The sequence below is a fragment of the Hippoglossus stenolepis genome, chromosome 15 (genome assembly GCF_022539355.2).
Source record: "Hippoglossus stenolepis isolate QCI-W04-F060 chromosome 15, HSTE1.2, whole genome shotgun sequence".
NCBI lineage: Eukaryota > Metazoa > Chordata > Actinopteri > Pleuronectiformes > Pleuronectidae > Hippoglossus > Hippoglossus stenolepis.
The window spans coordinates 783069-810938 of record NC_061497.1 but is presented as its reverse complement, the minus strand read 5'-3'; the positions used below and the strand labels follow the sequence as shown (position 1 = coordinate 810938).

At 38.9% G+C, this 27870-nt stretch overlaps 1 protein-coding gene across 28 annotated transcripts in view; it reads right to left on the bottom strand.

Annotated features, from left to right (window-relative positions):
- Positions 1–27870, bottom strand: part of dlg2 (discs, large homolog 2 (Drosophila)) — a 188152-nt gene that overhangs the window by 89401 nt on the left and 70881 nt on the right. For 19 of the 28 annotated variants that reach the window (XM_035178251.2, XM_035178244.2, XM_035178254.2 and 16 more), the window contains 3 exons: positions 10484–10567; positions 9053–9217; positions 7153–7212 (listed from right to left, as the gene is read on the bottom strand). In XM_035178251.2, coding sequence (XP_035034142.1) covers positions 7153–7212; positions 9053–9217; positions 10484–10567 — 309 coding nt within the window. Of the gene's footprint in view, positions 1–7152; positions 7213–9052; positions 9218–10483; positions 10568–16291; positions 16387–27870 lie in introns of those variants that run through there. The other 9 variants (XM_035178252.2, XM_035178266.2, XM_035178272.2 and 6 more) reach the window with 4 other exon arrangements.

Here is a 27870-nt window from a genome sequence, read left to right as displayed (position 1 = left end):
ACCTCTAAATCGTGTTCTGGTCACTTTCATTTCATTCAAAGTTGGGTTTTCCATCAGCAAAGAAGAAATATCTATTTTAAGGAAAAATGGTTAAAGTGCACAAAATTGACCTCTTACAGAAAAACCACTAACAGCAGATCAATTTTGGAGGATCTCATAGTGTGTCTGAGTGCAGACAGGACTGTATATTTGACAGAGATGGAAAGGTTATTTGCAGTGCATCATTATGTTCAATCTAGGTTTGATAGGTACTCGTTGTGAACAGACCATCAGCAGGAAAGGTCAGTCACACTTTGCATGGCGTTTTGACTCCTAGTGTTTCCCTTATTTGCTTCCTGATTTGAAATGATCTTTATTCAGGCATTGTCAACACAGACAGATGATGATGGACTGCACATATGCACTTACAAAGGCCGTCTGTGAATGTGCAGTGAAACAGCTAAGATACCACAGCCTCCATGTTTTACATCACCAGACACAACCACTGAAGACCTCACCCAACAGAGATAATAGGCATTATCACTACAGCCTACAACTAGCAGTGGGCATTCTGACAATTTTATGTAATGACCGATCTTATAATATTACAACAACTCTACTCGGTCTATCCTTATGACGTAGATCCCAGCTACTTCCACAGCCTACATGGCTGTGCTGATTGGCCAATACACATCATGTGTCTCTATCATAGGGTCTTATTCATGTGTGACTCAGCTGATGCCAAAAGGACTCCAGGTTAGTATGGCAGTGGGTGGATGGGCTCTGCAAAGTCAATGTTTTACACAGAAAAATGATCTGTAAACTGATGGGACATGTCAGCACCTCCAGAGGTAATGCGAGAAGGTCGGTACAATCCCACTCATCTGTATCTCACAAGGTCCTGAAAAATAAACTATTAACCCTGACGACACATAAAATATTGTAAAAAAGTAGCAAAAGATCTCAAAAGGTGATAGGTGGGAGTATTATGGTGCTGTTAAAAGCTGTGGACAATGTGGGATTAAACACTTTAGATGCCATAGGCATTGGGAAGATCTTCTTTTTTCGATTTTCAAGCCATTTTGTTTGTTACAAATGTCAGATGTGTATTTATGTTACAGAATGCTTGGTTACATTAAAAACAAAGGTTTTCATACCAAAATACCTGATCATTTGTAGATGATAATGTAAAAACATTCTATAATACTTTATTGTATTATATAAATAATACTAGTAAGTAGATTATAAGTGCATTATTCTTTCTTCCAACATGAAAAAAATGCTGTCATGGTGATATTTAAAGTATAATTTTGAAAAGAAATAAAAAATGAATTCATACAAAAATACTTAAATACAGTGTCTGGTAGGCTTCATATTGACCAGGACTATTAAACTCTGACAGCAAAATATTTGAGATCTGCTCTCCGATAAAACGAAACCTAATTAATATTATTAGTTTTATTTTGCTTTATGGGTGTTGATTCCCTACTATTGGGTATATATAGGCTAACGACTTATAAAGAACACTTACTCATTATTATAACTTCAACAATATAATTGTTCAACCATTCTGGTTCAACCCTTTAGTTATTTGATATGTATATAAAGTCCCCCACAGAAATTGTACTTGAGAGATTTCTGTTTATTGTCCCCCCCAACAATGAGATGAAGTATCATGAACATGAATTGTATACATTTTACCGATAAATGTTACAGTATGCACTATGCAAAGCAGAAGTGAAGACAATAACATAACAGAAAATACAAGTGTTACTGAAAGAATGTATCATTGGTCATCAGAACCGAATCAAAGGTACCAGTATAATATCGGTTCAAACATGAAGAGTACCTATTTGGGGAACTGGGGTAAATGGGTTCTTTGATGGCAGTCCATCAACAGGAGGACAGGAGACATGTTAAGGAATCTCTTTGATAATGCAAGTCTAGACAGTTCCTCAGACCCAATTAGAGAGCCTAAAAAGTTATTTTTTATCAGCTGAGTAATTAATACTCATGCATTTGCTCTGATGAATGGACTATATAATTTAGTTTAAATGAAGCTTCACCACCAAAATGTTTGCCATCTCAGTCAATATTTGGGTGTGACTGATTTGATTAGCAGGTTTTCCATTGTCCTAATAGAAGGTGCTTTATCCCTTAATATAACACTTAGAGCTATAAATAAAGCTTCATTTTGCATTGACATGGCCAAAAGGCAATACAAATATATTGGAGGTTGGCAAACCTCACGCTAAGGGTTATAAACTGACAATCTGACACAAAGAGAAGTTAAAGGTCCCATAGATTACAGTTTTATTCGATGTTTTCAAATCCACAAGAGGATATATTTAGATATATTTAGGTTTTAAGGAACCCAAATCATCTCAATGTAATTGTACATCTGTTCTGCCTGTTTTCATGTGTTCTTTTTAACTATGTGATAGTACCACCTTGTGGTAGATCATGTACATGAACATATTCAGGTTACATTAAGTGTTGTTGTCAGACAAATTGTGTCCATATATAACCAGTGGGTTATCTTGTCATATGTTTATGCTGGGAATAAGTTTACAGCTGCAGTATTGCTGAGCGGCTATGCCAAGTTAAGGTTGTATCTCCGTGTCTTTTGAGATACGGGCTGTAGCATGTTGTTTATTATTTGAGTAGCTTTGTGAGCCGGATTATAATTTGCCATGTCTGTATTGTGTTTAAAGTTTCACCAAACTCATTAAACTTCGTGAAAGTTGACATCCTTGCCCCAGAGTTTTTTGAGAGTGTTAAACTAGTTGGATAGCTAGCATCATCAGCTAGCGAGACCTTCACAACATCTCCTCTTTCATATTTCTCTCTGGACCTCTAACATGAATAGAATAAATATTTTCTAAGTGATGCATGGCCAGGCAGGTCAACTTCATGTAACAGATTGTAGTGTTGGCCGTTTGAAGGTTTAATGGTTTATCAATCATTGAGTATCCAAAACTGACCAAACAGTTGAAGGATGTGGAGTTCGCTTTTGTGGCTCCTTTTTCTTGTGACGTCACCAAATCACCAAAATCCAATCAGTTCATCATTAAGTCCAAATTAAAATTTTTACCAAATTTGAAGAAATTCCCTCAAGTTGGTCAGGAGGTATCATGTTCACAAAAATGGGACGGACAACATGAAAACATAATGCTTCCAGTGTGGAGGCATGACTAAGGTATTGCTAAAATATCAACTTGCACTAGTGTGTTTGGACTCTCTTTAGTCATCTTTTAATTTTGTGAGTTACTTCCTGCCTGTCTTCTGCCCTGTGTTGATCACATTCTCATCTTTCTCACTCCATCTGTGTATGTTCCAGAGAGTCCAACCTGTGTACAGGATCCTGCTCTGCCTATGAGCCTGTTTTTGTTCATCAATGAAGCATCTTCTCTGAACCTGCCTATGTTTGAGTCTGCATTCGGGTCCCTGTCTGTGCCATGGCAGGTACAGTCTTACTTTTCTTCATCATGTTCCATTTTCTGTCTTTTCAGTTCCTGGTTTCTAGTCAATTTAAAACTCAACGCCTGTCACCTGTTTAGTTTCCTTCCCTTTGATTTCACACCATTAAACCCCTTTAAATAGTCAGCTCATTGCAATGGTCTAGTGCTAGATTGTTTTGTTACCCAAGTGTCCATGAATTCCAGTGTTTTCTTGCTTTTCTGTGTATAACCCTTGCTAGTGTTTTAGATTTGTTTCTCCCTCTTGCATGTGTGTGATTGCCTTTCTTGGAGTGACTATCTGTGTATGATATACTATTGACCTAAGACTAAAGACGAAACTTACACCTTTTATCTCAACCTTTGCTCTCCAGTGTGTTTTCTCCCTCTGAGAAATCTGCCAGTGTCACATCAGTGTCACAAACACAAAATAAACCCATAAAAGAAACAGGAGTATATTCACAGAGCTGGAATCCTATAGAATGGTCTAGCTTCTGCTAGCACTAGAGTGATGGAATTGTATCCCTATTGTTGGAGTATTCTGCCATTACAATATAGTTTCAAGGACATGGTTTGCCCTGGTATAAACAGATTCACCACCTAGAAGACCCCCCTTTCTCTTCTTGTCATTCTAACATAAATAAACTGTTATTAAAATCACTTTGTTGAAGCGTGGATTATATTTGTATCAACTCATAGTGAACTACTATCCCTGACCCCATTATACTTAAGCATTAAGCAGTTTGATTTGTCTATGCTATAAAGATAAACCCTGACCTCAACCCTGTGAACGTGATGTACAGATGAAAACAACACGTCATCACAAAGTGTGTTTTTACTGAGCTGGAGAGAAAACAATGCTCCTATCTTTATTGTTGCACTGTTGGTGGCACTGCTGTCATCCACGTCTCCACTTACCTTCAGTGGCCTGAACTGCCAATGTGAGAGATTTTACGAAGCAATCGGGGCCTCCCATTGTGTGAATAAGAGGAGAGTGGAGGAATTATGACAGCAGGGAGTGGATCAGAAAAAGCTACCTCTTCCAAATGGGATGGAAGTTTGTACTAAGAAAGCTAAATATTGATCTGACCTCTGCTACTTGATGCTGGGCATGACTGCTGCAGCCTTCCTTTAACTGCTATTTATTACTCACAAACATCACCCTGAATGATTGTCAGAGACATTATTGCTGCCAAAGAAATGCATGTGGTTTTACAAGCTGATATTAGCATAGAAAGAGACTGGCAATCGATTAACAATGCAGCACTTAGAATCAATAATGTCTACGCTGAGTCACACTCTCAAATCGGTGGGGCTTGATTTGGCTAGTGAAAGAGGGGTTACACTTCCTTAGGTTATTGACAAACTATAATTCTTGCCTCCCTGTTGCCTCAACAATTACACAGGCTGTATTAAAGTGATTTTTCAATTAAAGGTCCCAAGGCTGAAAGGAAACAAAAAGGCTGAGGACAGTGTTTGTACTCCTGGGTCTGACCATGACTCCCTTAAATACTGTCTTACTCTGCCATCCCCATACTCACATTAAGCATAGTCAGGAGGAGCCAGCCTACGCCTGGATGAGAGAGCCAACCCACCAGGAAATTACACCAGGAGAAAGTCAATAGTTATCTGAGAGATGTATGTGTGTGAGAACTTCCAGGACAAAATAGCAGAGAAGTGACACCATATACTTACTATTCATTTTCAATATTGATTAATCTTTCTGTTATTCCGTAAATTATCTTATTGATAAAATGTCAAGAACAATATCTGGGATACGGAGTATTTCATTAAATTTGCATGTCATAGCCATAGTTACATTGGCTTGCTTCTTTTTGGAAGACACCCCAGTTATCAGACACACAAAGTGCACAAATCCTAGTATAGCAGCTACTTTCTGTGGCTGCTAATGTCTATTTTAACTTGTAACACATTGTTAAACGTTGAAAAAAAGACAATGATATTTTTATATATTTGTACATCATTATCACATTAAGTAGAGCATATAGGATGCATTGAAATATCAGATTGGTTGTCATCATTGCAGTCAGTTGCTCCTGGTTAGGATTCCTTCAATTATCCTCAGGGGCCTCCCCCTCTCCAAACAAAGAGAACAGCTGATTAAATCCAGTAAAACACTGAATAAAACAGCATCATGTTTGAAATCAGTGTTACTCTGACGCTGTTTGTGGTCACAGGACGTTTCCGAGGGGCTACAAGCCGAGCTGCCGCTGATGTTTTCTCAGCTTGTTTCTATGATAACTTTACTATGCAACTTTTACCTTTAAATAGCAGCATTACATTTAGTTTGATGGCACACTGACTTGGAATAGTACTTTGTATACACTCCTCCCCCTGAACGCCTGTTCTTGCTCTATGTAACTTTGGTAAGCGGGTACAATCTCCAGCCAGAAGGGTGCAACTAACTGAGCATAAATTGCAAGAATCAGGTCCAGCAAGTGCAAGAGTAATGGGGGGGCTGTAGACCAGTTAAAACTTGGACTTAGAAACTTAGAAGTTAATTGTTTGTGAATTCTCCACAGAGTATGGTGTATTTGCTATAGAGGCCGCGCTTCTGGGTCAGGAATCCAGGGATCATGTGGAATATCCACTCTTCAGTTGTGTTTCAGTTCAGTGAGTGAGCTTCGGTCAAGAGATAAATAGGCTTTGATTTGAATTTACATGAAAACCACTTAATCAGTCGGACACAGAGCCCAACGTAATAAATAACCCCATGGGCTGCAGAGAGGGCTGTTGCTCAGTAAATGGATAGTAGACGGCTAAGATCCTTCATTTGGTTCAAATATATGGTTACAAACCATTGAGATTCAACAGGTGTATTGTAACAATTTGACTTACACTGGAAAAAAGTCAGTTTTGACACTTCAGGCAGACAAAGACAACGACACCACTGACAGGCCACCAAACATACACAACATTGCCTAAGTAAAATGAAATTTCTCTAAGTTTAAAAATGACTGGGAATGTGGGATAATGTAATTAAAATACTCAACAACATATATCCCAGACATTTGAATGTCTGAAATTACCTATTGTACCTTTAAACCCAAGTGTTTGGGATAGGAAAAGTCCACAAGTAGGTTTTTGGTGACTCAGACCATACTTACTGATTATGAGATGACTCCTGTCCTTATTAACACAGCGTGTGCCTTTAGAAACTCTTTGCATGCTACAATCTTATAAATAGAACAAACTATGTGAATCCTTGACAAAATGAGAGCACATTTTTTCCCATTTGAACATTACAATCAAATATATTTAATAATTATGCTTCATCATCCGAGATGAGAGACACAGTACACATGCTGTAACTGTGCCTTAATAATGACCTGATCTTTGGATATCATTGCTTGTTACATCTGTGTAGGTAGAATTCAAATAAGGGGATCCTAAACACACATGATTATATAGTGACAACTTTACACCAGATCACATTAACACCACAACAAGCACATGGAATTTGATGGCAAGCAAAAGGATTCACAAACACACATGGGATTATTTTAGTAAAGTGTGTGTATGACAAACAACGACCAATAAGAAAAGAAAGCCAGCTCCTCCAGATAATGGATCGAAGACAACACCAAAACAAAGTCCATGCATCATTTTTCTGTGCACAGGGACCCAGAAATAAGGGAAGAGTGGACAGAGGTTCCCCTGAAGTGAAATAAAAATGAAATTAAATAAAACTTGCCATGTAGTTTGCTGTGGTCACACTCGGGTATGCAAGATCAAAACGGGTAACCAGTGCAGGCTGCAGGTAAGAAATGAAAGACAAAATCACTAGCCAGTATACTTGGGTAGAGAGAGAGAGAGAGAGAGAGAGAGAGAGAGAGAGAGAGAGAGAGAGAGAGAGAGAGAGAGAGAGAAGCAGAAGCGTGCCTAATGCATCAGGATGAAAAAGCATTAGTAATAGTTACCCAGTCACATGTTGGGCAGAAGAAGAGGGGGACATGTTTAAATGGGTTAAGATTGGATGAGGATGATGGGTAGAGGATCACTGTGGCCTCCTGTATTATTTCTGTTAATGAGGAAGAGCCACTCACCAAGCGGGAGATTTTCCCCTCAGACTGCACATGAGCAAAACCACAGAGGATCACTGCTGCACTACTCAGACTCAAACTTACTTCCAAAGGGAAAAAGTGAATATCTGACTGTGTTCACATGGACAACCCTGGCTGTAGAACCCCCAACTGTCAGCACTCACACAACTTTCTTAACCAGTCTTGAAAGTATGATTCCATGTGATAATCAACAGCAGAGAGAATATATCTGTCCCCACCTGCTAATTAACATAAACAATGATAACATTCAAATAGATTTAAGAGATGTGATATATTTTACAATGCATGACAGTGGCCAGGCGTGACTGATGAATCTGCTGGATTACATTTCAACATCAGAGCATACAGCATCACTTTATGGCTCGACAGTGTGCAGAGCTAAAGCAGTCCGACAGTAGATGGCAGTATATACACCAGCTTCTAACATGTCAGTGAAACAATGGTAGGATCTTGTCTTATATCTAAAAAACAAAAGCATTATTATCATATATATATATATATAATATATTATAAGTTCCTGCTGTTATAAAGGAGGTCGCTTGTCCAAAGCTGTTCACTGAATCAAATCCAGGGTAAAGCGTCCAATCAGATGCTTTCTAACCAACATCATTTAATACACAGTCCAACTGCAAGGTCTTAAAGAAGAAGGAGCTTATAAAGTCTTTTATACCAGAATAAGTTTAAGATCATTTTCCACGGATAAGGTTTACTCATGACATGCCCACATATATTCTGGCCTAAACGTTTTTTTAAACCATCACTACATTTCATACGAAATATTTTGTAAAACTACCCAGGCTGAGAACATTACATTTACATAAACTATACAATCTGAACAGAGATCTATCTGCAAGTACTACTCAATGATCTGTGAAGTAACACAGAAGACAGAAGGGTGATTCACTATGTATTCATTGAAACAACACATGGTTTCAATCTGCAGACTCAACCAAAACTGGTCTTCTATTCTAATATCGCCCTCTGCTGGCTCAAACCTGAGCAGAAACCCAATTGACCAACAGTGTACTGTCGGGGGCCAGGGCACTTCACTGTCACTTCATGAATCCAGACCATGCACAGGGAAAATGTGTGCAAGGAATGACAAAGGCAGGGACAAGGAGGGATGTGACAGAGGCATTTTACAGTTTTCTCTTCTAGTTACACAGATAAACTACAAACTAACAGCAAGATTACTAAAAACCATTTAGTGTTCCCATGGGTCAGGAAAACATAGCAGAAGCTGAAAGAGAGGAAACTTGTTAGATCTGCTAATTTAGATCAAGCAAAATAACTACAGTCTAATATAACCATATATATAATTGATCTGGGTGTTGTGTATTCCCTCCTTGTTCTCCTTATTATTCAATTATCATCATGTTACAAACAATGCAAGTTGTCGTTTTGCAGTTTTCTTTTCTTTTTTAACTGAACTAACTAAAATAATATGAGGGAGAGACCATGTTGGCATATGTTCATGGTGCTGGATTGGGGGGGGGGGGTCATGGTTTTATAACAGGATTAGGGTTGTACCTTGAGAGGAGAGATGTGGGAGTGGGAAACGTAGCCGTGCACATTCTCGATCTCAGACAGGTTCTTCTCGGACACGTGCACAAGCTCAGGGGAGCGCACCTCGTTGGTAAGTCGTGGGAATCCCTGGTCAAGAGGCGGCGAGTCGTCTTCTTGGTAGTGGTACTGCTAAAAGCAGGAAGGGAGGGAGGAAGAGAGTGAGAGAGAGAGAAGGCGGACATGAGATGGAAAGAAGACCATGGACAAAGACAGGTGAAACCATGCTTCATGTCACTGTTCTCGTGATATCTCAACATCATGCTAACAAATTCATAGTCATTATTAATGTTTTATTTTCTTGGTTCTGTTATTGTACAGTACAGTGCTTGAAAATTCCACATTTGAAAACAATAATGTTAATTAAATTTGACAATCAAAGATGACGGCGTAAAAAAACAAAGCATCCAGAGAACCACCAAGTTGTTTTGATTTAGACTGAATCTGTTGTTATGCGATATCGAGTATTAATTATACACAGTCAGTGTCTCTAACAAGTCTTAGTGTATTATTACAAAGTTACTTCTGTCGACACTAAATAGGTTCTGTTGAATATAAAATATTTTTGGACAAAATGACGACTTAAGTTGAGATTTCTGAAAGATGATGAATTTCAAGTGAACAAATAGTTAGTCTTTGTGTATGAAAAAGTACGATTTATTTTACACTATGGCAACAAAATGTTAATTATATTATAAGTATAGGTTTTGGGGGTTCTTTGCCTGGTTTTAGACTCAGACTATTTGGTTAACATGATGTTGTGCCCATCCCCTGCTCTCTAGCATTTATTTCAAGCTTGTAAACAAACATTTTGTATAATTTACGAAGTTTAACTTCATAACAATCTAATAATATTTCTCAATCCTGATATTTAGCAGAATCTGCATTCTTCCATGTTGTGGGTATTGTATGTTAAATGAACATGTCTTACTTTTCCAAACTATTAGATTCAGTGATAATAAGTTAAAATCACTGCTACTACAAAATGGACCCTTAGTTAACAAACAACCCCAGCGTTGACATGAATAATGAAGAGTAATGCATTTGAGATGGTCATGAGAGTGTGAGATGGCCCCATGAACATGGGGTGACTTGCAGATAATTTCCCATTACTCTTGTTGAGGGTTAAGGGCAGAGGATGTCACACCATGTTAAAGCCTCTAAGTGAGACAAATTGTGATTTGTGAATATGGGCCATACAAATAAAATTTGATTGATTGATTGATTGATTACAGTGCACCAAGATGATGAAATCTCCTTTTATCTTTGAACAAATCACATATGATGTCAGTGAATACTAACACAAATAGACATGTCCTTGTGTGGTTGATTGCCAGGATGATATTGAATGCAATTTGGATGGGGTGAAAACAAGCTAAAAAACTCCCCCCTTCTCACCCAGGGAGCGTTCATCAAGGCAGGGCTCATGCAGGGTGGGGTCTGGCCGTTGTGGGGGGACCCCTGTACTGCTGGTGGCCTGTTCTGGAGAGAGCAACAGGACCATATGTGACAACCAACAGTAAACAGAGCAGGTGTGACATAAGAAATGTTCAGAAACAATCAGTCACATCCAGGATCTCAAGCATTCATCCAGCACAACCATACAGAAGCACCCGCAGGAGGCTGATGCTGTTACCCAGCACGGCTGCAGTGCCTATGATATTCTGCTCGAACACATCAGATGCCACCACATGCAGGACACATATGTTTCAGGTGATTACAAACGGAAACACAGACATAGTAACAGATGAAGAGACACAGAGAAACAATTATCGCATCACCCCATTACATAGTTATATGCTTCAGCTAAATTACATTGTTGGCAGTAGATCTGTGATATGAAGTGAACCCTAGGCATTGTTATGGCCGGGGTGTCTGAAGGCACACCCCTGAATGTTTTATAAATAGCTGGTCATTGAAATGATAACGATAACTGATTAAAAACGCAACTGGATTTTGTTTCCTGTATGTGTGATTCAAGCAGCAGATCTACTTCACACTATTTGGCATGTGCACTGTTTGTATGAGCGAGAGAGTGGAAGCAAGAGAGAGAGACAGAGCATGGATACTTGGCATGTTGGCATGTAGTGGTAACTCGAGAGCTAATTCACTGACTTGAAAGCTGTGGATACAAGAAGTTTTTTCAAAAAGAAAAAGGAAGAGGGCAAGCGGTGCGGTTGAAGCTACAGGAGGCGGAGGCTGCAGCAGCGGATGAGTCAGGACGTGAGAACAAGCTCAGGGTTGTGAATAAGAGGAATCTTCAGGTTGCCAATCTGGTTCAGAGGTTATCAAAGGTTTTTGTCACAATGTTCACCATTTATGAAAGTGTTATGATTCAAGCTATGTAAATCCACTGTTTTCAATGCAAAAAAAGGAATAATACAGTAAATGTTGATGATGTACGTCTGCTGAACGTTGATCTGTAGCTGTATCCAATAGAGTAAAAACTGATCACTATAAGTGGTTGATTACTATTAAAGAACTGTGTAGCTTCTGTATGATTGTCCCCGAACTTGACAGAAAGGTAACAGCAGATTTTAAGGACAATATCACATATCACACCCGACTCAACTGATGTGTCTGACCTGCTACAGTTAAAATGTTAATTTGTTCGAATTGACCACCACAATATCAACACTGATAACATAATGATCGATACTTTTATAATAAGTAAAATCTTTCTTCATAGCTGCATCTTCATTTATTCAACTTGTCTCTCGCCGACTCACACATACACGCAATCACACACACACAATGTCTTTTGACCCATGTGCAAACTCAACTGGGTAAGAATTAGTAAACCTAGTTTGGCTCGATTTGATTGGAGGAGTTTGGTAGAGGAGCAGTAAATTACTGACAGAGCCGTTAAAAAACTGTAAAAAAAAAGCAGACCACTTGATCACTATTACTAAATTATTTAAACAGCATTTGTATAGGAACCATTCGATCCCAAGCTTTTTGATCCATATAAATGGTTGAACACTAAATCTGTGATCACTATATCGGGTTTCCACTGTAATGTACTATACAATTTTTGTCAGGAGGTGGAGGCAGCACGACATTTGATGGAGGTGACCGCTTCGCAATTCCCTTTGCAGGAAAAATCCTATTGGTTGGTGTGTTCAATTGTTATAAATATTATAAAATAATTGGCTCTGTCTATGTGTAAAATAAATAGATCAAAATGATATGATTATGATCTAATCATTACATGACAGCTTGCATCTCTTTTACGAGCAGGACAGGAGATGAGGAGTGAGACAGAAAGATGAGACACTAGAGACAGAGATACTGGAAAGGTGAAGAAGAGGAGGGTCTCAGACAGACACAGAGTCAGTCACAGTTCAAAAGGAGAACTGATCACACAAAACAGACAGAAGCTGAGACCAGTAGTCAAAAATGAACAATGCATAGTAAATACAATCTGAGAAAGCCTGCTCAATCAGTGTGAAGGTTCATGTTTTATCTCAGGGTTTTACTCTGAAAATAAATGAATAAATGTGAAAGTTGAATAAGAACTCATACTGCACTAATTCTGTTTATTTTGATTTCATGGTGATAAAGCCTGACTGGCACTTTTTTGTAAAGCACAATGTCTCAATTGTAATATTCAATTTACTCTGAAAATTCAAATGTTTCCTGTGTTTCAAAATCCTCTGGAGCGAACTGAAGCATTAATTAATAAAACACTTATTACAGTGGCACTCAACGAATCAACAATTTCGCAATGTGAATTTAGAGATGGAACCTGTTGTCAAGGCGACATTTGACCAAACAAAAGAGGAAGGGCATGTCTATACATACTGGGAGAGACTGAACAGAAATCAGTGGACGCATCAGACTCAGAGAACAAGGTATTTCACACATGGAAGTGATCTTCAAGCAGAGTGTATCAGTGATGACAGCTATTTTCAGCCAAACCACCACTACTACAACTAGACTGTAATCAGTCTACTGAAGAGATAATTATCACACAAGATGCTCCAAACCAGTGAGAAAGCAGCAGCTGGGCAACTAGCACCCATTACCCTGCAAACAGGAAGTAGTCCTCTCCTCAGTCCTCGTGTTAAGCAAGACACTTGGATTGGATTGTGTCTTTTATTTCGGTCTGATGAAAGAGCAAACTTGGCAATTCATGTTGCTACCAGATCCCTCATTAGATCACACAATTATACTTGTATGTTTGTGAGGCCACACATTATCTCCACCATGGAGGTTACGTCTGTTTTCATCTGTGTTTATCTGTTAGATTGCAGCATTTCACAACAACTACTGGACAGATTACCACAAAACCTAACTGATGGATGGGGTATGGGTCAAGGAAGAACCCATTCAATTTCTTTGTGGATGGGGGGGCAGATTTCGTCAACATTGAGAGATAGTTTTCAACACTTTTGTTTCTCAGATAAAATTTTTTTTATATTAGCACTTTGCCTGTCCTTGGTTTTAAATGGACAAAAACTAGATTTTTCTTAGTTTTTTTATCAATAGTACCCTAATATACAGCAAAGTTTATTAAAAGACATTTTTGAATGAAGTATCGATCTTTATTGTCTTTATTTTCAGTCATCACATGCCGCGAACAACCTGAACCTAAATTTAAAAGCTGATGGCTAAATAAGAGCAATTGAGAATTTGTGTGATTCATAATCCGATTAGTCGATTAATCGTTTCAATAATCGATAGATTAATCGACTATCAGAATAGTCGTTAGTTGCAGCCCTATACCACATTAACTGTTGGTTGGTAGGTTGGATCGAGAATCTTTGCTGTGTTTCCCACAGAATTAATTTAATTTAGGTTGTAGTAGAGATGCATGTATAATTTCATGAAATTTGGTGGATTTTGGTGGAGGCATGACCCAAGAAGGTACCCATTCAATTTTGGAGTGGATCGGGATCTGTAGTTTTTTTTAACTTTCTTTAACATAACGAGATAGGGCGTAAGCTATGGCGGAGGTTTACACTCTCCGAGCACCCTTCTCGGTGACATAATGTATTACCTAGCCCCTAACCATAACCTGAAACATCCCAACCTAATGCCAAATCATTACCCCAAACCCAATTCTAACCCGAAAGTTAACACAAAGTCTTAGACCTTAAACAACCCTTTGAAGGTGTGTCAGAAAATGAGGAGCGGCCAAAATGTCCGCACTTCGTAAAGTCTAGTAGTCAAACCCGTCCTCTCGAAGTATGTGTGTATACAAACACACACACACACACACACACGTATTCACTTGTTCTCAGCTGTACTCTCAAGAGACGAGGACATGAGGAGGACATGAGGAGGCCAGAAGCAGTGTCTTTCTGCTTAAGGGCTGTATAGGCAGTCCCAAACACTGGTGTTTTTACAAGGGGATGGAGGCAGGTGTCTGCAGCTTCCCCTGCTGTATGGCTTACTCTCGCAAATTCAATGGGAGGGAGAAAAGGATCTAAACATAGAAACTACAAGCACGCTATGTCTGATATTACAGTGTAACAGTCTTACATAGTCAGCAGTTCAGGGAGTATGATCCGTTTTGTAATCATGTCAGTGTCAATTAAATTATCAGTGAATTTTGAGTCTCACTGCATCATATATATCACCTTGTATATACTATTGTTAATCTGTTGTGTATATCCTGATATGTTGTCAGGCATTCTTGTAATTTCCCTATTAGGATGAATAAAGTATCTATCTATCTATCTATCATTCTAATGATCCCCTAGTACAGTAGTGTGCCAGGGATCCCTTTAACTCTTACACACAACTGCCATTGAGGATGCACAGCACACTAATAAACAGCTACCACAAGATGGAATCTAACCATGAAGACTTTTTCTCAACAGCTTCAATCAGTATTTAATAAATAAAATAGTAGACATGTATCATTACCAGTCAAGGGTAAACCAGTGGAAAGGTTTTACCAGCAGGAGGAGCTGGAGCAGACTCATGTCGCTGTATGCGTTATCTACTTTCTCCGTGAATAAACTTTCTCAATGTCATAACAATGGGCCAAAGTTGTGTCCAAACATTATCATCAACATGAAGCTGTTGTGCAGTGGTAATAACTTCATTGCTATGATGTACCATTAAATGGACATTAGCAAGTGCTTTACCCACCCATTAACACACACACACACTAGGGAGATAGCAGGTTGAATCTGTCTCTCCACACACACACACACACACACTTATGTAGCATATATGCACTTTTCTATCATACATCTTTCCCTTTAAGACAGACTACATGAATTTTACATCTGCAAAGACACGTGTGCCCACATGAGAGAATCATGTGAAAGTCGTGTCAAAATCATGTGTAATTCATGTTTTTTTCTGAAAAGAGTTCTGAGAGTGGCTAGTGAAAAACCTGTTCCACCTCCTGAGCCACAGCCACCCACTTCCCCAGTTATCCAAGTAACTTGAGAGCAATCAAAGGAACCATAAGTGATTTAATGAGCTATTTGCAGTTTCTACAATATGTTTTAAGTTTGTTTAGATGGTTTAATACTTGAGACAAGCATATGCTTTGCTCAGGCCTGTAGCCAGGATTTAAGAAATACTGAGGTCCACTTTCCGGGGGCTGGAGGGCAGCATCCCCAGAAGTTCTGGGGGGATTTCCCCGATCTAAATATGCAAATGTTAAGATGTTTGGAGAGCAACAATTGGATAACAGTAGCTTCCATTTGCAGCGATGGTTTCGGCGTCTGTTTTATTTTTTCCCGCTCGCCGCGAGCAAATTGGGCCAGAAAGCACACTGAAAATCGATTGTAAACGATATAAATGATTTATAATTTATGATATAAATAATCAAATATTCATCCCATACTTTTGATTTTCCTGCTGCTCTCCTGGAGTTTCAATTTCCCCGATTTTACCCCACATGAGGGAATTTCCCCATCTGCCTTGTTTCTTGTTTTGTTTTATATTTATGTACTTACACATATGTCAGTTGTGTCTAAACAGACAGACACACAAGCACACAAGCAGAAAGACACAGAGACAGGCTTGCGTAGGTCAGTCCCTTGTGAGGACCACCATCATTTACCCCCGAACCCTACGACGAACGGAGCATACAACAACCAGCGGAGTAAGCAGAATCGCGGGCTGACCGGCGCGGAGAAATGCGCTTCCGGTGTGAACAGCCAGGCGGCTGCTCGCACGGGAATGGACGCTTCGCGGCGCCTCCGCCTCCGGTGCGTCCCGGGCGTGAGCCCACGTTACCTGCTGCAGTAGGTGTTCTCCCCCCACTTGGCGGGTTTCTTGTCCGCTGGTTGACTCGGAGCTGAGCCTACCCGAAAAACACCGCGTTGACCAAAGATTGTATATTTACGAGAAGATGATCCACTCCAACGCCTACTCACTCACCCACCGCCCACATACACACACATGAAATGATGGTGCTGATCAGACAGAGGAGCACTTCGTGTTTTGGCGTGGTACAAGTGATTTTAAGGCAGTTAAATCACCTTTTTTTAATAATACCTGACCTCGGTGTCCTCAATGGAAGCTGCAGCCATGGCTATGCTGTAATTTCGACCAGTAGCCTTCACTGCTACATTATAAGATGACAGCAATTAATTTAACTATACAGTCGGTGAAATACCTTAACATTGGTGATTTTACATTCCTGCTCTTGATGACAATTCCTTCTGGTATGATGGATGTGCTCAGTGTAATTGTTTAGCAATAAAAACTACAGGTCTATTAATAAATAATATATCTGGCATAATTTCATTTTGTGCCACCCGCCCCATTTATTCCATGAATTACAGGTCTACTACAGCCTAGTGGAGACAGCTAGATGTAACTGCAACTGTGACTGATGCTGCAGGAGATCACCAGTAGGTTTTCTGACTGCTCCTCCCATCTGACACACTCCACACACTCCACAAACAGTCTCAATGATTATTTAGGTTATCCCAATGGTAGTACTGCAAGGAAGAGTACAGTGGATACAGCACTCAAAGGGGGCCAAAGACAATCAGGGCACAAGAGGTGAACAGGAGATCAACTTGACAGAATAATCTGACAAGCATTGACCGGAATCTTGTTGCATAATACAGTTGACTTAAATTCGAAAAAATTGTACATTGGTCAAATGTAGAGACAAGCTATCAAGTGACAAAACATTTGGTGTTGTGGGCTGATGGTTTCATGATCTACATCATCTACTTCCATTGCTTGCTATAGTTATCCTAACGTAAATCATTTGTATATGAAAGTGGTGAGAAGGATGTGGTTCTATTTTGAAGAAAAAGAAAATCCTGACCTGGAACAAAATAACCTCTTTAAATGTTCAATGTGTAATAAATGTGGTTTTCTACATTTTTTTTCATCTGAAGCTGTCACACACTCAATCTTGAGTCCCACTTTACATCCTTGGCAATTCTGCTCACAATAGTAACACAGACATGTACAATATCAAATGTAAGGGGCATGTATAGTCTTCTGCAGTTAGTGTCACTAATTCATTGTATAAGGCCATACATGATACACGGATAAGCCCCTAACAGTGGAGTTGCTATAATGAGATGAAACATTAAATGATAGCTCTGAGCTCAAGACCATATCTACTGCACTCGTACCAATCCAAGGCCATTTGACCTCAAGCCTGACAGAAGCCCAGTGACCGATGATAAACTGTGTGAGCAGCATTACAGCACTGAATGAAAACCACCCATGCTCTGGTAACACAACCATGTGAGAGGAGTGAGGAGCACTACTGGAGCATTACGTGATGTGTATGAAGCCTCAAAAGGAAAAAGAAATTATATTTGTTCTCATTTCTGAGATGTAACAGTGTGGTATAGGGACTCAACGTTAAAGATGGAATAAGTCATGAAAACTACCAATAAAGCAAAATAGCAGAGGCACAAAGAAGTTCCAGTAGATGAAAAACATTGTTGAAATAGTGGCATGGTAAAAAATGTATAGGCTGAACGAGAGAGTAAGCAGAAAAACTAGATTACTTCAATGTTTGTTTGTTCATTATATGTAGAGGCTGAATAAGGGCTTTTGTCCACATGCAGCTGTCAACACTAAATTGTATAGTGTGCATAGAAAACAAACAGAAAAATGCCTTTAAAGCAAGTCATGGTTCAGCTCCCAGCTACAGTGCTGGCTCAAGACTAAAGGTGACCGGGCTTTTGCAGTCAGGGCCACTCAGCTTTGGAACTCACTGCTTGAGGATTTGAGGCTTGCAGATTCAGTGACATCTTTAAATCACTTCTCAAAATGCATCTTTTTAGATACGATTTTTATCAATTCCTGTTCACGGTTGTTCTTTTAATATGTCCTATCTGTTTCATTTTACTATAAATCGAAATTATTATTGGGGGTCGTTTTTGATTTAAATTTTGTATTATTGACTGATTTTATTTGCCTCTGTCCTGTCATATTTTATCTTGTTTTAACTTTGTAAACTTTGTTTTGAAAAATGCTGTATATATAAAGTTTATTATTATTATTATTATTATTATTATTCAGGGTACAGCAGTTTTTTTCTGATGCCTCTCTAGGTGTTCCACTTTTTGGAACACCACTGTGCTCATCAATGTCACTTTTCACTCACAGGAATCACAATATCAACACTTTCAAAAATGGCTGTTACTCTCAAATAAATACTTGAAAAAACTGCTGGAGGATATCTTGCATTCGATATTCAGTACAGTAGCACAAGTTAGCTTGTTTTTTTAAGGAAAAGTACTTTTACATTCAACATTTATTTGCCATATTTCATTCATCACTGCTTGACTATTTTATACTTCTTGGTGCTCAACAGCCACATAAAGTAGTGTGAGTAATTTCGTTAAACATTGTAATTCCCTTCCTGTAGTCCAATCCTCAACATGAGAGTAATAATATGCGGTAGCTTTGGGGCTGACTGGGCTTTGCTGTGTGCAAATCATTACTACTCACGTGTGGTGTTGTCATGCTCCACTGAGAGAATCCCGCTCTCTGACGTTCTCATACAGCCCTAACCACCAGAATCATGATGAGATGAAAATGTGTGGTGGCATGGCCAAGGGCAGATTCAGAGCCTCTGTGCAGATTTAGTGTGGAATCTCCTAGTGGTTGTGTGCACTGACCTCTTTCTGTGGCTTTATATACCTACAGTAAGGCTCTCTTCCCCCATTCCCTGATTAAGTCCTGATACCTACAGACAGTCGGAGGGAGAGCTGAACTATGTGAAAATGAAAGAGCACCTTCCCTCTGCTATTCTTTCTTTTGCAGTCAAACATACATATTTTGTTGTCATAAAGACTTTTCTTTGGCTTTACAGTGTCAGGGTCTGTGACGGAGCTGAGAAACCCCCTTCAGAAATTTAAGCTCTATGGATAATACTATTTTTTAGTCTAACTGTTATTACTGTAGCCAATCTTCTAATCATAACATGTTCATGTTATCCTGACGTACCTTTTGTAATTGGTACGTCATTTTGTTGTTTGGATTAGCTTTATTGAATGGTGGGGTTAGTAACCCTAACCCCAATTGAAATAATTACTAATTACTTAATCTGTCTTTGTGTGTGATGAACAAGATGAGAGGCTGACATTGTAAGAGTGTAAATATACCAACTGGAGGGCATACCATTGTTCTAAACATCTTCCTAAATTCTTAAACACTGGGGTGACAGAGGGCATCAGTGCTAAACTACATTTGAGTATCTGACTGTGACCTAGCAATAGCTCCCCAGTGGCTAGAAGAAAGCTGGTTGTTTAGGCTTGTATTGTATTTAACAGTCCTTGATGTTTCCTATGTTTACGGTTATAAATACTTTATCTAACTGAAAGTGTCTTCACTGAGGTAGTAGACCAGACTTATCTGTTACCACTATTCCTATCCTGCAGAATCAAGTTTAGTCAAGCAAGCCTAAATATTGAGATGCAAGGGCTTAGAGGCTCAGGAGCTCAAGGAAGGAAAGGATGTTGAGGACCTCATAGAACCAAACAGCAAAGATCATGGACAAGAGAAGTAAATTGACCAGTTGCCCAACATTGTCAATGATATATCTGTAAGAGTAAGGAAAAGTAACTGGCTGGATATCAAACCTACACTGTGCTCTCTGGAAAAGTAGGAAACTAGGTACTAACCCTAACCCTAGAGTAGAGTTTGGGTATCAGTGTCTTTAAGCCGGTGTATTCTTAAAGCCTATCCTACAATGATAATATCTAAGCTAGCAGTCCACTTGCCTATTGTAATTTTTGTTTCGTTTGGATTATTGTTGGACCTGTTATAAATTTTTCTTTCTATGAGAACCATGATTGCTAAGTGACAGTGTTGTCATAGAAGACAATTGGCTGAAAGTGAAAATTAAGTGACTTCTAGGAATTTGACTATATCAAGTAACTAAGAAGAGAGGTGCTTTAATTTGATCAATACGAGAATTAGTTTGACTTGGTTGATTGTTTTTTTTCGGGTTCTGATTCATCAGCACATAGTAAACAAAGTCCAGGGGAAGGACTGTGTCGCAAATGGAGAGCAGGAGGATCCAAATGCAGGAGCCACAGATTCAGGTGAAACTAAAATTACCCCACTGAGGTTGTATTCCTCCGAAAACCAGTAAAGTTTGTGTACATATCTCATACATAATATTCTCATATAAAGCTCACTGTAGCCTTTACCTTTGACAAATGAAACACAGTTACATGAGGTCATTGTGACCTCGACCCAATTTAAGTAAATAGTGACAGATTCTTCAAATGTTAAAAATCAACAGAAAAAAACATAACGTGCCTCCATACTGCTCCTGTGGTGTAATACAAGTGTCCAGAAGCCCGAACATTCAAATTCGGCTCGAAACTGCATCATTTACACCATGTTTTAAGCCTAAAAGTCCTCTGACATCCTCCTCTGGAGCCACGTTCACGTTAGCAGGCACACACCAGAAACAACTCACACACTGCACAAAGCTCTCGCCCAAGGACACGCGCCTTCTAGTAGCGGACTTTAAGGCTTAAAACACAGTGTAAATAACGCTGTTTCGAGTCGACAATGAATGTTGGGGCTTCCCGGACTCTTAAAACTGGAAACGGAGAACAATTGAACACAAACCAAATCAATACCCAAGAAAAATGTCCATTATCAAAAAGTTTCCAACAAAATCCAAAAGTTATTTAGTTACATAGAGTTCAGAGTCATGACAGTGTTCACTAACAGCAGGTGAATTCGATAGCGTGGTACCATTGCTTCATTACAAACTTGTGTACTAGAGATAAACCCTTATCTGATCTTACCAAAGGCCCTGTTCATAATGGGCATCAATTCCTGGTGAAAATGGACAGCTTGAAGTGCAGGTATAAAAATGCAACCAAGACACATTGAGCAAGACATTGTTTCCAAGGGGAAGGTTTAGCCATCAAATGGATAATCAACACCTTCTAATAGCGTCTAAGAGAAATCCCACAGCTCCAAAAACTCATTTTGACAGAAAGGATCGGGGAAGAGAGCAAATCTCTATGACCTTTATGGAAAATCTGACTGTTTAAAATCCTAGTACAGTCAGCAGAATGAGAAATTATAAGTATATAATTGTCAATTTAAAATGTAAATTCAAATCAAATTGAAAACAGTATCAAACAATTTCTACTACATGTATATGCCACATAAGTCCTGCTCCAGTTCCTTTGCTTGGTACTGTTACATACTTTTAAACCTCCTCACCAAACCACTACAGTAGTTGTGTGAATCACTTAGCTCACAACAGCAAATAAAAAGCAAAACTGAGATTTATGAGCTGCTGACTCTCACCCAGAGAATTTAGTTACAGACAGTTTCAGAATCTAAATGGACTCCACTGAAAATGTTAGATTCATTATTGACGAAAGTAAAATCATCCAATATTTAATTTCTGATTCATCTACATCTTTTTTTTATTTTTTTTAAGTAATCCTTCATGCCTGACTCATGGATACACAAAAGTGATGGAACAAATCCAGCAAAAGTGGATACAGAGGAGAGTTTGACATGTACAACAGCTTAAAGGCAGAGGAGTAACTGACCTGTCAGCATGATAAATGAAGCTTGACAGTACAGGGATGCAGAAATATTACAGCAGTTATAAATATGCCCTCATTAAACCCCAGTACCCATTAACAGAGCTTCAAGGATTACAGAGAGTCAAAAAAGCACTGCTTTACATCAAATTTAAAATTGTCTGTATATAGAAGGAGACATTTCACAGTGTAATCTTTAACACAGCAGAGACCCAATTTATAGATTGCACCACAGGATAATACTCAGTACAGTACTTTGAATAATAATCACTAAAAGAAGTATATCCACTGCCCTACAAAATAAGTACCTGTCAACATCTACAAGCTGCTCTGCACAGAAAGTGATCTGCAACCTACCTTACATCCAAACATCAACGACAAAGTGTTGTTGGTGCAGCCAACTTTGCAGTGGCACAACACTGGAGTGCACTCTGGGCTTTTCACTATGGGAGACATTCCTGTAAAAAAGACCGGCTGGACAGACTCCACGGTGGCTCTGAGCTCGCTGCACAAAGACGAGAGGAGAGAAGCTACAGTAGGACTAGACCACAAAGATGGAAAGAGGCTTCATAAGAGTGAGGTTCTGCATATGAGCTGTTCCTTAACAGCGCACAGACACTTGTACACATACACACTCTCTCTCTCTCTCTCTCTCTCTCTCTCTCTCTCTCTCTCTCTCTCTCTCTCTCCATTCTTCTCCTCTTTTGATCATTTCTGTGGAAATGAGACTATTACCAGAATAATCAGTCGTATTTCTTATCCTCATTTGCATGTAGAACATGCCGAGTTAAGCTTTTGAGTTTTGATGTCCTAGTCCATGGGTATGCAATTATATTTCAGAAAATTTCTGCCAGCAAATATCCAGAACATCATAATGTCTAGTGTAACGTTGTGATTCAGTGCAATATATATTGAAATATTATACATTTCAATATATAGTGAAATGTATATATATTGAGAGAAATGTGAGATGTTATTACGTATGATGGTACATGTAAGAGAGTTTAGTGGTGTGTGTGAGAAAGTATGATGGTACATGTAAGAGAGTTTAGTAGTGTGTGTGTGAGAGAGTATGATGGTACATGTAAGAGAGTTTAGTAGTGTGTGTGTGAGAGAGTATGATGGTACATGTAAGAGAGTATAGTAGTGTTTGTGAGAGCATATGATGGTACATGTAAAACAGTATAGTAGTGTGTGTGAGAGAGTATGAAGGTACATGTAAAACAGTATAGTAGTGTGTGAGAGCGTATGATGGTACATGTAAAACAGTATAGTAGTGTGTGTGAGAGAGTATGAAGGTACATGTAAAACAGTATAGTAGTGTGAGAGCGTATGATGGTACATGTAAGAGAGTATAGTAGTGTGTGTGAGAGAGTATGATGGTACATGTAAGAGAGTATAGTAGTGTGTGAGAGCGTATGATGGTACATGTAAAACAGTATAGTAGTGTGTGAGCGTATGATGGTACATGTAAGAGAGTATAGTGTGTGTGAGAGAGTATGATGGTACATGTAAAACAGTATAGTAGTGTGTGAGAGTATGATGGTACATGTAAGAGAGTATAGTAGTGTGTGTGAGAGAGTATGATGGTACATGTAAGAGAGTATAGTAGTGTGTGTGAGAGCGTATGATGGTACATGTAAAACAGTATAGTAGTGTGTGTGAGAGAGTATGAAGGTACATGTAAAACAGTATAGTAGTGTGTGAGAGCGTATGATGGTACATGTAAAACAGTATAGTAGTGTGTGTGAGAGAGTATGATGGTACATGTAAGAGAGTATAGTAGTGTGTGTGAGAGAGTATGATGGTACATGTAAAACAGTATAGTAGTGTGTGAGAGAGTATGATGGTACATGTAAAACAGTATAGTAGTGTGTGTGAGTATGATGGTACATGTAAAACCGTATAGTAGTGTGTGTGAGAGATTATGATGGTACATGTAAAACAGTATAGTAGTGTGTGAGAGGGTATGATGGTACATGTAAAACAGTATAGTAGTGTGGTGAGAGAGTAGATGGTGTGTGAGAGTATAGTAGTGTATGAAGCGTATGATGGTACATGTAAAACAGTATAGTAGTGTGTGTGAGAGAGTATGAAGGCACATGTAAAACAATATAGTAGTGTGTGAGCGTATGATGGTACATGTAAAACAGTATAGTAGTGTGTGAGAGCTTATGATGGTACATGTAAAACAGTATAGTAGTGTGTGTGAGGGTATGATGGTACATGTAAGAGAGTATAGTAGTGTGTGTGAGAGCTTATGATGGTACATGTAAAACAGTATAGTAGTGTGTGTGAGAGCGTATGATGGTACATGTAAGAGAGTATAGTAGTGTGTGTGAGAGCGTATGATGGTACATGTAAAACAGTATAGTAGTGTGTGTGAGAGCGTATGATGGTACATGTAAAACAGTATAGCAGTGTGTGTGAGAGAGTATGATGGTGCATGTAAGAGAGCATAGTAGTGTGTGCAAGAGTACTCTCTCTCTCTCTCTCTCTCTCTCTCTAATGAATAATGCAAACAGGTAAAGAGTATAGTAGTTTGTGTCAGAGTGTATGATGGTACATGTAAGCGAGTATAGTAGTGTGTGGGTGTGTGTTATTTCTCATAGGGCCTCTCATAGTCAACAACCTACTGTCCACTCAAAAAATTACAATTGTAATATAATACAGCACATAACAGAGAGTTATGGTACAGAGCCCCTGCGGGTCTGTATTTAGTGCTTTGCTAGTCTTGATGACGACTCAAAGTGCTTTAACGAGATAATAAGTCTTGGCTACGAGTTATTAAGTTGTGGTTACGAGGTAATAAGTCTTGATGGCCACTAGTTATTACATTTTGGGAACAAGATGAAATTACTTGTGGTCACGAGATACGAATATGTTTTTTACTGTCAAGGCCTGGTGAAGAAGCCTCTTGGATAAGAGATGAAATGTTTCACTTAATCACATAATGTAGCCTCTATAGTGGGCTTTAGTTTGACATTCAGCACTGACTCTGATTGAGGCTATACTGTGGTGGAAACGTTTGCAATTACTAGTCAATAAAGACATAGGGCCCAATTTTGGTGCGCCATGACCAATCAATACAAAACATTGTTCTATCTATTTTCCCTTCCTTTTTAAAGACTGGTCTGGCCACTCTTTTGAGGGTTCATCTATTCCTAGTATCAATTAATTACTTAAATAAAGATGAATTCAAATATAACAGTGCTCAACATAATATGACCTTTTATCTTCTTATCATGGTATTGAAAGTGGTATTAATGAGAATTTTAGTTTGTATGTTAGTACTGTTTTGAAGTCTAAAATGTTGCTATGTTGAATGACAACCCTATTGCAACAAAACTTTCCTTACCCCATCAGGAGTGTGTAACACATCCGCGGTAGCTGCTGAATCAGGCCAAATACAAATATCTTAGCGGGCACTGTGTGAGCTCTGCATCCTGATTCACAGCATATAACCCCTGGTACGGTGCTTATTGTAATGAACCACTAGATGGAGGTGTCACACTGAGAGTATTGTGCTGTTCCCAGGAAAGGAGCCATTAACTAAAAATTCAATCACAGCCACTTTAATAAAAGGTAACTGAGGTCAGTGAGGATTAATTAATCAGGGAGCCTGTTGGGAAACAACTCGACAGCACATGTCATACAAATAAAAATGCACATAAATGTAAGGCACACACAGGAACTTCTTAAGTATTGTTTATATGAGCATGTACACACTGTCTACATCACAAATACATACTGATATTGTATATATTGCTATTGATCTTAATCTTCATATAATTTCCATCCTGAAAGAAATATTTTTATATTAAATATACATCTGAATACTCCCACGATTCAGATACAAATAGCATGTGGACACTTAATTGTGAACTGAGGGCGCTCTCCAGCTGACAGATGATTTTTACACACATCACTTCCTCCACACTGGGGTAATGTTCCATTTACAAACATATTCAAGAGGAACCATGCGTGGTCATGCGTCTACTGATGCAGCCATGTTCTTTCACACTGTGCAACACATTGATACATGTCCTGTTTGTGTCTGTTGTGTTACAGGGAATCAATTTATCACAATGTACCAAAGTGTGTCATCATTAGCAGGTTTTGGACAACAGTGTATTTAACAGAAGAAGAAATATATACCATGCTCTAGATACACACTCACTGGTGTTGGTCTGTACATGGTGTTTGTTGACAGTAAGAAAATACCAAAGGTATAGTGACATTCAGAGAATGGTTGGTGTCATTTGTTATCAGAACTGGTGAGCAAATTTATCAAATTCTTTCATTTGAAGAGAAAACAGTCATGATAGTACAAAGATAATACACTGCACTGGGGAAAAGATGCAAGTGAAATTGTGCAGCACATATTCAATATGTTTGCATTGTAACACAACAATGTAAAAAAGTCAATAATTACATATGACATAAACACAAGCTAAAAGACAAAGATGACTCAAATGTTGTGGTTTATTTTTCTATCGCTTCATGGGAACTCTCTTTCCTTCTGTTTCTCCCACAATTCTACCTCGTAATTTTACCTACATCCAGTCCAGAAAACTAAGGGGCTTTCCCCTCCAAACAATATGAGCACTTTGACAGGACGAGCCAGAGACAGAGGGCAGGAGAAGACAGAGAGGCAGCCAGAGAGAAAGCATGGATGGGCCAGAGGCCACTTTAGTGGCTCTCACAAAAGGAGGCCGTGGGACAAAAACAAGTGGAGTCAACATGCTTTCCCTCTCGTTATCACAAACTGTTCCCAAGCACAAATTAGACAGAAGCGGCCGGCTGGTAAAAAGACAAACTGACTCTGATTCATCAAGATGAAAACATGTCTCAAGCCATTATTTACTTATATAACTAATAGGGCAAATTATTGATAATGTTTTGACAAAAAGAGTGATTATACAGAAAAAGACGAGACAGCATTCCTAATGACCCAAATAAAGAAATAACAAAAAAAGAGTGACAATAAAATGCCACATCAACAGCAAAAACTTCTTCTGCTGTTCACATACAATGTAACCACTGCTACAAGGTGACTATGATAAAATATGCACCTGTCCAGGTGGAGCCTCACTTCACACAGTACATCCTAATGCTCCTTGGTGTGACAACATGAGACTATAGTTGCCAAACATCCTCAATAGAGGATATGTGATGAGCAAAAATCCTGCAATGTTCTGTTGTATCTGGAACTGATATTTTATGCAGTGACATATAATCTGTCCAAAGAAAACAACAACAGCAGCATGTGACTCACCAGTATCATTCATAAATGAAATCCCTTTCATTACACTGCTTCAGTGTTTTATGATTATTTACATCATGTGTAAAATACTACATATATAACAGAGCGTCTTTAATCCTCCATCTGGAGATGAAACACAAAATAGTTTCACAATAGTTTTACCAGGTTATTTTTTTAAAGGGCAAAAAAAAAATCTTCACAGTTGTGGCCATCAGTTCTATCTTAACAGGTGAAGAAACACATCCCGACAGACAGGTTATAACCAAAGTGTAGATTTTCTATCATTCCTATTTCAGAGAATGCAGATTTTGATATTTTAGATATATTTGTAGATTTAAGCACCAACAATTATCTCAATGTTGTTTGACATCTTGTCCTGTCTCCGGCTAACCCTCCACAGCTGCTAGAACCTCAATGCAATCCGGTGCATTGCCAGTCAGGGGAGCATGCATTGCCGCAGAATGACTATCAGGGATATCAGGCAGGTGGGGGACCACACAGCCGCAAGAGCAAGATTGGAGTTTGGCGAGTATGGCTTT